This window comes from Plectropomus leopardus, chromosome 5, assembly GCF_008729295.1.
Source record: "Plectropomus leopardus isolate mb chromosome 5, YSFRI_Pleo_2.0, whole genome shotgun sequence".
NCBI classification, from domain to species: domain Eukaryota; kingdom Metazoa; phylum Chordata; class Actinopteri; order Perciformes; family Serranidae; genus Plectropomus; species Plectropomus leopardus.
Genome location: NC_056467.1, coordinates 26,076,225 through 26,089,262, shown reverse-complemented (window position 1 = coordinate 26,089,262; position 13,038 = coordinate 26,076,225). Strand labels below are relative to the sequence as shown.

Here is a 13,038-nt window from a genome sequence, read left to right as displayed (position 1 = left end):
AGGCCACTGCCGCTGACTTCTCAATGTCTCTGAAAAAAGTCACAGCAGTTTTATTTCATGTCTACTCTCAAGCCCTTCAGGAACAACGCCAGGAGAAGCCACCGATCATCAGTCTCATGGGTCCTCTTGTTCAATCACTGAGTTAAAACTGCCTCAGAGTGCACTAATTACACTCAGTAAAGTGCATTTCAGAGCTTTCATGACCCCATTGGAGGCTGATGAAGACCTGCCAGCTGTGACCAAGGGAGGACGCCCCGGAGCACTCAGCACTGGGGTTCAACAAGGATCCATGCTCCTGAGTTCCCTCTGGGGAGTCTACCGACTGCCTGTTGTGGCACAATTTTCCAAAAAACACACTAACAACACTTACATTTTAAAACAACAACATTGTGGTGCTGGGTGACGTTGCTGACTTCTTTTATTACATAATCTTCATGACAAATCACAAGCAGTCACCTGATGGGTCACTTTTTAGATTTTGGGTTTCATCCTTGAGTCAGAAACTTAATTACAGAATTATTACATTAAGTAACTGATGTATTTTTAAAACTAAAATCAGGTTTGGAAGTTAGCACCAGCCACCATAACATAACATATGCAAGTGGCTACCAAATTTGCTTCACTCACCAGCCACAAAAACAATGGTTATCTACTGAATGGCTGGTCGATTTTGGAGTCCACCAGCCACAGTGGCAGGTGCACCCTGACTAGAATGATGTTTTATTTTGAAAATACATTTATAATGCAACGTTAAAAATTGTGAAAAAAGGGATGCTTTGTGTTTTAGGGATTCCTTGAGATGCCCTGTTTACTTTAAAATATCAGCCTTGAGGATATCAATCCTGGCGGATTGGGCAACACCAGTATTCACTGGCTGTAAAAGCAAATTTGATTTAGTAGTACAGGTCACAGAGTTCTGGGGGCAGCGAAACAAACTAATTTTGTTTTGACAAAGAAGTAATTTTTCTATTGTTCTGTGAGTAACAGTGATTCGACTTTATGCTTACACAGTATGACTCTGCGTACAGCAGGGTGAGTTGAAAAGAGTCGGTTACCTTGCTAATAGTCTTGTATAACCAGACCAATCTCCACAGTGCTGTGTCAGCAGTGGTGTGGAACCATATAAAGTGGGTGTAGTGGGTAGATGGGTGAGTTATCAAAGAGACAGTGGGTATACTCTCCCATAGAGTCCAATGGTTTTTTGGCTGATGGGTGGGTATAATATAAACGGCCACAAAAAGAGGTATATAGTCTGTATATATAACTGCATATACCCCCACTACAGCACTGTGTGTCAGTGCTTAAGAAAGGTCTGGAAGCACCCATTATCATTCTGGTTTTAGTGGGAAAAAAACACCCTGGTTTGTTTGTATTTCTCAAAACCAATTGCAATGGTGTTGAGCGGCACTATAAGCTCAGGATCTAGTAATGGTGCCCTTGCAAAATGGTAGCACACAGATAGTAGAAGGGGTGGAGAATGCTGGCTGAGAAATAGTCTGCCATTTGCAGGCTTATACCCACAGCCTATATCCTGTGAGTCAGACAACCTTGCTTAGTTTGAGGTGTGCAGCCTGTTGCCTGCAGCTTTTTATCTAGCAGCTCACTATGGCTGATCCTTCTTGTATTGTTGCCCCCTGTAATATTACAAAGAGATCTGCAGTCAAAAAATGATCATTGTCTTGTTTTGTAGATACATTTATGATGAAGTAGAGCAATAACTGCTAAGCTCACTGAACGACACACTGCATTTCCTTGACAGCTCCAAAATAAAGATCAATTTTTGCTTCACGTTAAATGCTTTTATTGTGAAGCTGCAGCAAAAAGGAAATCTTTGGTCTAAGTTAATATGGGAATACATAAATGTTGCAATACTTTCATCAATTGGTTACAGGCTCTGTCCTCATTGTGTTCCCTCATTCAGAGATAGATAGTGATGGGAGTTGGTCCCTGGATGTAACACAATGAGGGATCATTCTGAATTGCAAACTAAAGTAATATCAGTTAAGAGGGGAAAAAAGTATGTTTGATAGAAGGAGCACAGGGGGCCAGATTACAGATGCATTTTTAATGGTGATAGTGACGGTTCTCCTTAAAATACTTTAAATGTTATAGTTTTCACTATTACAAATAAAAAAATGACTTATGTGGAAAAAAATCTGCACAAGCACAGTAGTTTTATCTTGTGTTTCACATAAAACAAAGAGATAAGAATAATTTTCCTCTTCCTCAGAGTGATGAAATCGCGTAAATGCGTTCTTTTGTGAACAAGCTAAAGCCTAATGCTAATAAACTTTTTAATCTTAGATATTGGCCACCACTTCTGAGATATTTCAGCGATCAGTAGTTTTATTGTTCAGTATGGAACACATAAGAGTTGAAAGCCCTTTAAAACACTGCTGAATTAAGTAATACTGTTGCCAAGGGTCCATGTTTCATGTACTGCAATACTGGAGAGTTTTGTGGCACTGGCTTTTCATTTTTATAGCCTCAGTAGACCATGAGTTTTTTTTCTAAGTCTCCTGTGTATTATACACCCTGCCTTGACCACTTCACTGCAGCTCCTCAAATAGAAATCCACAACATAATGTTTCACTTAGATTCAACTTATGTCTATGGGTACTTCTCTTCAGCAGAAAAAAAGCTGATTCACAAATACTTTGGGTAATTCAATATACACGGCTATAAATAAAACACATAATATCTCAAGGTTGGTCATTTTTCATGAACTGGTTTGATCAGCAAAGCAAGATCTGGATAATGCTGGAAAAGGGTAAATGTGGGCCTCTTGTAGAAATCACTGAATGTTTGTCAATTGATATGACAGGCAATATTTTGGAAGCGGCTAAAGACACACAGCTATCCAGATCCCTTTCTAAACAAAGACTTAAAGCTTAAACTCTGGAGCTTTTGCAGGAATTATTCTGCTTTATGTCTCATTCTGTCAGATCTCTATAGATAACATGCATTAGTATAAGCCTCTGCTCCATGGCTTATTTACTACACTATCTTATGATGTACATCAGTGTTTTGCGCAGCCGTTCCAGCAGCCACATAACGTGAGTGCCATAGAATGTTTTAAATATATCTCTTCCGTTTCCCAGACTCTATGTGTTTCAGATCCTGCCCTCCTACGCACCCTTCTCCATGCGTTCCACATTCCATGTGGAGAGAAAAAGTCCAGTCAGTGGGATTGCATTACCGGTACGGCGATGCAATTCTGCCCTTTGTCTCTTCGCTTTTATTTACTCTGCACTGAAAGATGAAATGAGGGGAGGAAAAATGACAGCTTCATACTTCCTGTGATGCAAGCCATCCGTTTTGCAGAGTATGTGTTTTGAGACCGTAAAAGTAAACATTATAACTTTGATGTAGGGAAGTTTATATGGTGCAGACGCTTCCTCTTGGGGTGTTCTTTATTCAATATCCTGGTATGTGCCGTTCGTGTCTACTGTGCTGCCAGAGGTTACAAACAATCTCATTTTCTCTCCATCAAAACATTAACAGCAGTGTCTAATAATCTCCACATCTGGACCTGAACATAGGTACTCCACATAACCATTTCTGAACATAAAGGCTGCACTCAAATGCCTGGATTTGCATATTAGTAAATGGCCCAATGTTATTTTTCACAGTTTAATATCTTGATTTTAAAGCTGGAGAGGGTTAATATCACATCATGAGGCTAGTGCCTCTAAAGAGCTATAAAGATCTGCCCAGGGCAATCAGCTCTGAGAGAAGCCGCTCACCTGAAATGAGACAGCAAGGACACCCTGAGGTAAAACACCCCGTTAAACACTTGGATCAATATTAACGTGACTTCCATTTCATGCTTGCCCAATTCCAATCACCTAACAATATACTCTGATACTGGGCCGTGGCTGGCTGTAACAGGGCAGGTTATTACAGGCAGAGGGCAGAGACCGAATGTGCTGGCTAAGCTGTCAATGCTGCTAATAGACAACGAGGCAGAGTTTAAGGCAGAGTTTAACCTCCCATCACACATGCTCATGAATGTGCGCGCACACACACACACACACACACTCTGCACAAAAGTGCTTACACTGGTGTTCTTTTTTTTTTTTAAGTTACCCTTTGACATCTGCACGCAGAGTTTTCAGAAGAATGTTGCTAAACTAAACTATATCTTGTACAAAAAAAAATCAAATTTTAATATGTGGGTTCAAGAATATCGGATTATAACCAAAAATTCAATCAATTAGAAAGAAAATGCATTTCCTGCAGAGATGAGTGTGAATGCTAAAGCTAGGGTAACTTCCAAAAACAGTAATCTTTAATGCATTGGAGTATGTAGTACACGCAGTATGCAGTACAGTTAAGGTTGGAGGAAAAACAGATGATATATAGTATCGCAGTATTTTTGTGTAGCAATATTGTATAGTTACATAGATTCCCAAAACTGATTTGTTTAGGGGTGCATGGTGGCCCAGTGGATAGAGCAGCACCCCATGTACAGAGGTTGTATCCCTGCCACAGCGGCTATGGGTTAGATTTCAGCCTCGACCCTTTGCTGCATGTCGCCCCCTCTCTCTTTCCCCCTTTCATGCTTAAACTGTCCTGTCCATTCAAGGCAATAAAAGTCAAAAAAATAATCTTTAAAAAAAATAAGAACTGATTTGTTTAACTACATGCATTATTAATATTACAAATGCAAATTAAACGTTTGTTAGCCTACTAGAATTATAAAATCAATTGCTTTTTCAGTCCACCAGATACATTTTGCTGACTAAAGTTATTTTTTTATTAGGTAATACAGATGTTGACAAAATTTTCTTTTGGTAATATATTTTGCACTTGAAAAAAATGTAATTATTTGCAATATAATTTATATCAATACCCAGCAAATCGCAACACATTTGAAATCATGATAATATTGTATTGTAGCTTAAGTATTAATATAATATTGTATCGTTCGGCCACTGGTGATTTCAAGAGGCCCCACAATATGATTTTATCATGATACTTACTTATAACATACAATACAGTGCCTGTTGTATGTAGTACATAACGTATGTAGCACATGTTATATGTAGTACCTGTAGTAGGCAGTACATTAGATGTTGTATCTGAGTATGTATTACATGTAGTATGTCATTCCTGTAGTATTTAGTACATGTAGTAGGCAGTACTTGTAATATGTAGTAATTATAATATTGAGTACATGCAGTATGTAGTTCCTTTGGTCAGAAGGTTTGTTCAAGTAATATCTCTTGGAAATCCACAGAACAACGGATAAATTAATCCAACGTATTTATTTGGTAATTTCTGAGAGAAAACACAGAATATTGTGAGACTCTTGTAAGACTGCTGTCTAAAATGACATAGGCTACTCACTTCCTGAAATGCTCTTTCATTTTCCCCATGTGGGCTCGTAAGACTGACATTTACTGTGAACACAACAGTGTAAGTCTGCCCTCTTCAAACTCAAGATGGTGTCTGAGTGTATATTGTCATATCCTGCTGTCAAACCAGAAACGGTGTATTCAATTTGGACAACCTACTGGTTCTCCAGTAGTCCCAGATCCTAAAGCTTTAAAAATTACTCTCAAGGGCCATCTCAAACAACCTCTTTGTTTTTCTACTCTGGTGCCCATGCAGCCAGCAACCCACTAAAAGTTCAATAGAGTCCCTGTCAAATGGAGGAAACAAAATTTGACTGTTGTGACTAATATCCAACCTCTGAGCCTCTGCACTGGGGTTATCTGCTAAAGACAGTTCCAATCTTCAATACCATGCTAATTAAAAATGAATATTCATTAAAAAAAGAAAAAACTGTCAGAGTATATTTAAAGCAAAAACTGCCAACTGTCACTGCCAACGAAACCTAATGAAGCTCTGAAAAAGAACAAAAGATCCCTCTCAGTTTAACTCATAACAAAACCTGGTCTCCGCCGTGCAACCACATCAAAGCCTGCTGGAAAAAGCCTGAAAGTGCAGCTCACCTCTCAAGGAGAGCAAGAGGGCCATCCGACCGCAGGCGATCCCTTTCACTTGACAAGTTTATACATTATTCCGCTCATTAAAACCACCGCAAGCCAGCAGGACTTCAACAAGTCTTCAGTCAGTGACACTGAGGCATTAATGTCACACAACAGAAACAAAGCTGATGGCTCAAAAGGATGTTGTAGTGACTGATACAATACATAATCTAATGTGTATTTGTGGCTTTTACTTGAGGACATATGTCACACAACTCACTAGAGGATGTGATCAACACATTTACCAATATGAGCAAGTACGGTAAAGAGACCAACTAAAATAGCAGATGGAGCAATGGTCAGGATGAAAATGCTTTTAAAAAATTAATTTAAAAAAATCTGCCTTTATAATTCTCTTCCCCCCTAGTTTTATACAAACACTGGAGTAATTTTATTAAAATTATCCACCAAAATTATGTGTTTTATGTTTATGGATCCAATCAAAAACAAAATGGATGTGCTAGACAGACATTTAGCCTCTAGCACACCGTTTAAGCATCATATACTTACAAAGGCTTTAAAGGCAGCTTTTTGTAGCTTGCCTCTTACTAGAGGCTGTAAAGGACATTCATTTGTCTCTCTACAACATAGCTTAAAGCGGCATCTTGCAGTGAAGATGAACTGCGGTTGTTGTCCACTGAGGTTGCGTGAAGAAAAACTTCAGCGGCCAACATGAAAATGCAAGTGGCCCTGTTGAGAGACCGTGGTTGGTTTGTCTGTTTCTGCAACTGTATAAACAACATGGTGGACTCTATGAAAAAGGACCTGCTTTATGTAGATATAAATGGCTCTTTCCAAGGTAACAAAAAAACAAAGATTCTTACCCTCAAGTGATTATAACCTTATGGATACCTAACAATGAATATTATATTTAATTTCTATGTTTCTCTAAATCCCACAATTGGACCTTTAATACAAGACTGCTACAATGCACTATTGCTTCCACATACATCAGATGTTTAGCTAAATGCAATTTTCATTATTTCAGCCTTTTTTTTTCTTAAATTATTGTTTTTGAATTAAATTCATCTTTATTTTGGTTTTTAAGTTGCTGGATTATGTGGCAGGAGTAGTTTGAGAATTTTCTATTGATTTTGATGTGTTTCACAGGTGAGATGGTATCTACAGGTAGACAATGTTAATGCAATGTAATGAAATATCTTTGATGATGATACTGAAAGTCTTAAAAGCCTTTAATATTTCGAGCCAGTGTTACATTTGTTTCCCAGAGTCTTCCCCAAATTAGTATCCACATACTACAAAAAGCCTACAAAATTAGCTTTTGGCTAAAAATAATGTAACCACCACAAAATCTAAAGCAGACGGTGCAATTATTCTCATATATGGACCACCTGCAGACGAGGCAGCAGCTGGTGTGTGTTATGCTATAGGCTGAAAATGATCTTCATAAAGCAACTATGGTGCAACTAGAACTGAGAGCAGTAAAAAGACATCCTGAACCCAACCAATGGTCAGCGCCAGTGGCTCAACATTTTGACAGCTAGAGGTCAGTGAACATAGTGATCATTATGCATGCTTTGCTGTAAGTCTAACAGTCATTTTAAAAGTTTTCCCTGACCATACTGCAATGCCTGTTTTTTATTTTCTATAAAGAAAAAAAGGTGCTTACTCCATTAACTTTAGAATCGATACATTCACGCTTGTGCCATTAATACAGTTGTTCTGCTATTCAATTACAGGCGGGAGAGAAGAGCCAAGGGTGTTTAATAGTACTAAGCTGCTTTCCTTTAAAAGTCGGTGTTGCACAGCGTAAGGCAAAATTGACACAAGGTGGTGGGCAACACTAAAGGACTGCCCTGGTCAATAAAAAAAGTTTCAGGCAAAGAGAAGAAAAAAAGTCTCAGGCGAAGAGAAAAAAACAATAAAGGGAGAGATCCAATTTGTTCTTGAGTATGTGTTGTGATGGAAATAAAAAAGTGCAATAAAATGTATGTGTCATGTTCAATTCAAAGCACTCATAAATACGTCACCTATAAAAATGACACTTAATTTCTCCGAGGCAATATGCTAAACTATATGGACAAGCCTGAGCTAACTTAAATGCCCTTTTCATGCCTTTTCTGTCACGCTTTAATGACATCATTGATATTGGACATTCAATATGATGTAATGATGTTCTCGAATGTTTGGCTCCCTATGCTGGGTTTGAAAAACACACTCAAATCAAAAAAAATAATAAACTTACCATATTCCTGCAGTGACTTGCATGTGACATCTAGGTGGGTGGAGCCAAATGGGTTTCTGACAAATCTCCGCCTTCGCCGCAGGTCATCTTCCCAGTAATCCAGACGCCAGAAGTCGTGCAGTTGACTATGAGAGACAAGAGGACAGGCAGGTTAGGTGTAGCGCACACCCCTCAGTGAGGGTCTGATTACAGCAGCCACTTCCTTATCAGGAGAAACATCTTGAGGAGGAAAATCAGGCCACAGATAGCAGATTTATTAGGCTGACTAGTGGCATGCTCTGCAGAGGCCCAGTAATGTTAGCTCTGCTAAATCCTATAGCATCAGAACAGCAGGGAGCAGCAGCAGCCGCAGCACACATAAATCACAGGCACTCCCATTAACAAATACAGCATCAAATTACAAGTATAAATGGCACAGCTTGCCTCCTTTTTTACAATGTTTTTTAACAAGTCTTGTAAATCAAAGGTAGGAACCTCAACGCAGACAGCGTGGGGTTTAATGATCGGGGTCTTGGGGCGGTTGAGGCATGAGCCTATAAAACAAGCCCCCTCCTTGCATATGTGGAGCCATGATTAAAATAATGTGCTGAAATATTCATTGAAATGATTCCCAGAGCCCTGGAGCAACCCGGCTGAAAATTGCATTTTTATTCATTATTAATAACAGCGGATTAGGGTCGTAAAAAAAAAGAGAAAAAGAAGAAAACAGTACCAGCATGTGGTAACCATCTTTGTAAATGATTATTCCAACATTAGTGAGGACCTGGGATAATTTTATTGCTTGCAGCTAATGCAAACCATTAAGCACCAGGACTAGCATTAGGTTACTAAGTGCTACTTGGTCCAACTGTGCAGTTAGGTGAAGAGATTTCAAAGCCTTTATGCTTTTTTTAGTGGGAAGTGCAGCAAAAAAAACCCAAAAAACATTACTTTCAATTTACCTTTAACAGGGAAGACAAAAACATAAAACAATAATGATGATTCAAATATTTAATGTGCAGTTGAGAGTAACATAAGATGTTATTACATCAGCCTGGCATGAGGTTCATTTTCACTTAATTGTCAGCCAACTTGGAAGAAATATGGCATCATTTGGCCTCATTTTGTTGAGCTACAGTACATGCGAATAAGAGAGAACATTTCACTTCTCCACCCAACACATGCTGTAGTAGAGCAGAACTCTTTATGCTATTATCTGAAATGTTGTCTTTGCCCATTATAAAAAAACTAAAATTATAAAAACAACCACCCAAATCTCCAAATAAAACCTTAGAGCTGGTACTGTGTGTCCAAATCCAGATTTTTTAGTGCGTGCAGGATACAGTATAAGACTTTGGCAGGCAGCCGTCTATTGCATTGTATGGTTTCTGCCCCCTTCCCTGCCACAGTACTGAAGCAGTCTAAACAGATTAAAGTGTTACAGGGGATCACATCACAAAATACAGCCTCCTTGCTCCATGAATATAATATCTACAAATGTCAGAAATCAAGAGGCTCAGGAGACTTAGCTGGGCTCTGACAGCAACAAGAGCTCAGTTTCAGTTAAGTATCAATCAAAATTGAGTGTGTGTGTGTGCGTGTGTGCACGCGTGTGCGCTCGTATGCACAAAGTATCACGAGCCGCTGTATGCAAAGCAAGACTCAACGCCTTGAGCTTGTCCCCTGTCAATCTCCCTCAAAGCTTAACGGAGGAAAAAAGAGATGTCAGTGGGTTGAAAGGAGAAACCCACGTAAATGATATTGTAAATGCAAGATTACACAGTGTGAAAAATGTAAATCCACTGAAGGCAACTGGGCGATTACTGCTGAAGATTATGTCCCCTAATTCTTAGTTCAAATAGACAGCAGATGCCAGTGGGGGATAAATCCACCACTTTGAAGATTTCCTTATAACAGTATTAACTGCATTTGATGCAATTTATTTGGTCTGCTTAGTGACGCTCATTTAAGTACAACTTTGGTTTAAGCTTCTCATTTGTTTTTAACTGCAGTCAAGTACACAGCAAACCAAACCCTAAAATGACTGATTTATGAGTTGGATGCCAACATTTTGATTTGTCTTCCCCTTGATCTGCAGATGGTTTCAGTTTGAATGTGGTATGCTGCTATTTGAATGGGACCTGTGATATTCTAGACTATGTGGTCAGTGCTTGACCGGATTTGGACAGTGCCAAAGTGCTGTGCTGAAGGGACCTCCTCTCTGAGGGTGGTCCAAAAAGTGCTCAGGAGGATTGCACTCCTGATGGAGATGTACAGCTGAGAGCTACTGAGCTCTCACACGAGATTTCTGAGGTGGCACTGAGCCATTGAACACATTTATGTCTACAGAGACCAGTGTGTGGGGTTTAGGGGGGTATATTGGCATAAATGGAATATGGTTTTGTAGTGTATTGTAGTTTTCTTTAGTGTATAATCACCAGAAAGTTTGAATTGTTGTGTTTTTGTTACCTTTGTTACCTTCCTTGTCGATAGTGATCACCTCGTTTCTACAGTAAACCAGAACGGACAAATCAAATACTGGCTCTAGATATGGACATTTATGTTTCTGTAGTTGGCAGCCTCTCTGTGACAAAAGGATTGGGAAAAACCAACCCCATTCTCATTCCAAAGTTGTCAAATAACCCAGTTTTGCAGTTCTTTCAGCATAAAATTCCCTGCCAAAAACCACCTTTCATATCTGTTGTTTATGTCCCTGCGTTGGTTGCCATGTGATTGCATTGTTTTATCATAACCATGTGCAGCGTCATCCCACCATGTGCATATGCTGACATCACAGTAGCGCCATCCCGGATGGCACAAGAATACCCAGAGCATAATATGTATTGTGGAAGTCCACTGCTAAGTGGCAATATATAAATCTTACACACTGTTTTTATAAAGCATATGGGGGGAAAAAGGAAAAAGCAAAAAGTTTCACTTTTAATTAAAATCTGTGTCATTCTCACTCATATGGGACTCAAAACCATATAGTAAAATGGTACTTGGCAAACATATTTACACATATGAGCCATTTTATATATTTCAAAAGCTAACAATTGAGTGTGATCCCCTTTATTTTTTCAAGAATGCAGACAATACCAGTTTCAGTATAGGTGATAAAATACAAACCTGTTTCAGAATCATTAGTAGAAAGCTGATTGTCTGTATTGTTGGCATAACAACAACAAATTGTCCATACAATAGCGTTCTTGATTAGGCAGTGTTGGCTCGGGACCTCCTTATTTTCCACATCAAATGTGTCTGGCTTCATGACAACCATAAAGAATGGCTGTGAGCCGGCCTCCTAGAAACTGCCAAAATTTATTAGTCCCGTCACCCATCAATCACCCAAATGGATTTCAAACCGCATTTTAAAAGCTAATTTTCCAGCACTGATAACCTACAGGAAGCAGGAGTACCATTATTTATAGATGCTTTCAGACTTGCTAAGTGCAGCAGGATAAATGTGTAAGCGGACTCTCGTCTATTCTCTCTTTCAAATAGGTATTTAAAGCACATCTTTCCTCAAGGAGCCATCGTTGAGGTTTTTGAGTTGCCAGCTCTAACACCCCAGTCTACAAGGGATGTCTTTTATTTGTCTAAGGAAAGGGAAAGCTGACAGGCATATTTCAAAATAAAATGGGAAGGAAAATAAAAAAATAAAAGGATTGATAACAGTTTTATAGGAAAACTATAACATTATTCTACAAGAGAGAGATGCTTTTGAAAGCTGACAGGCTCATATTGGATTAGAGGGTGATATATTTTTGGTGCTTTTATTATTTTAGGGCAGTGGAGACCCTGTTTAGTGCTCTCATATTTTGTCTAATTATTTGGAAAATGGTATTATAGAGAATAAAGGTCAATTTTAGCCAGCGCACAGAAATGCTAGTGATGTTACAAGGTCCAGCATGCTTGTTTGAGGCCTGAATTGTGTGTTTAATCAGCAGGCTCAGGGCACATGAGTGAAAAAAACTATACAGTGGTTTCCTAAATTTTATGGCATGCTAGATTTAACACTTTAAAGTGTTAAATTATTATGCCATTTATTATGACATAATTATATGAGGCAAAGATGAGGGTAGAACAGAAATACCTGGGGTTTGTTAGCATGGTTTGTAAAAAAAAAAAAAAAAGATTTTGTGTTTCTCACTCTGCACGTGGGATTCCACCTCTTTGATTACAATTTTGGCAACCTTAGAAAAAAACTTTTTTGCATAAAATACACTGAGCACCTTGCACTGCCTTGTGCCGGTTTCAACCACGCTGTAAAATATTGGTTAAATAACCGATATTTATAAAAACTGCACTCCCCCATGTCGTCAAGGGTACAGTAAGAGCTAGCCAACAGAAAGTAGATCATATACTGCAAGCATCCCAACACGAAACAAAATAAGAATGATGTTGTTTGCACTGATCTGATCTGCATGCATTCGGTAAACTATTTTTAGAAAATAGATGTTCCTAATTATTTTTGAGGTTTTACAATGCAACATAAGAAAAAAATGATTCTTCCCATGTCTTAGGATTTTTAAAATTTTCAGAAGATTGAAGACATTTTATATTAAGGACGAATGAATTCAGCGCCTTTTAAGTCTTTTTAGGGATCCACAGGAACCCTGATACATTTCAGATCAGCTACTTGAGATCATTTCATGCTCACTAAAATTCATGCTATTGCCATGTGAAATAAAATCCCGCACAATCGCGGTAAAATCATCGACACAAAGGCAATTACATGGTTCCACTGTCAAAAGCAATAATTACCTTCATGTTTTTCAAGGCACTTAAAGCAGAATGGCTCAATAAAACATGCACAGGGCCAGACTACAGACATATGAGGATCTTATGGTAACA

General features: G+C 38.7%; 1 protein-coding gene across 1 annotated transcript in view; it reads right to left on the bottom strand.

The window, feature by feature from the left end:
• The window catches only part of LOC121943162 (neurobeachin-like), a 256,528-nt gene that overhangs the window by 82,367 nt on the left and 161,123 nt on the right, over positions 1-13,038 (bottom strand). The window contains exon 38 of the mRNA XM_042486604.1: positions 8,203-8,327. Within this exon, the coding sequence (XP_042342538.1) occupies positions 8,203-8,327 (125 nt within the window). The remainder of the gene's footprint in view (positions 1-8,202; positions 8,328-13,038) is intronic.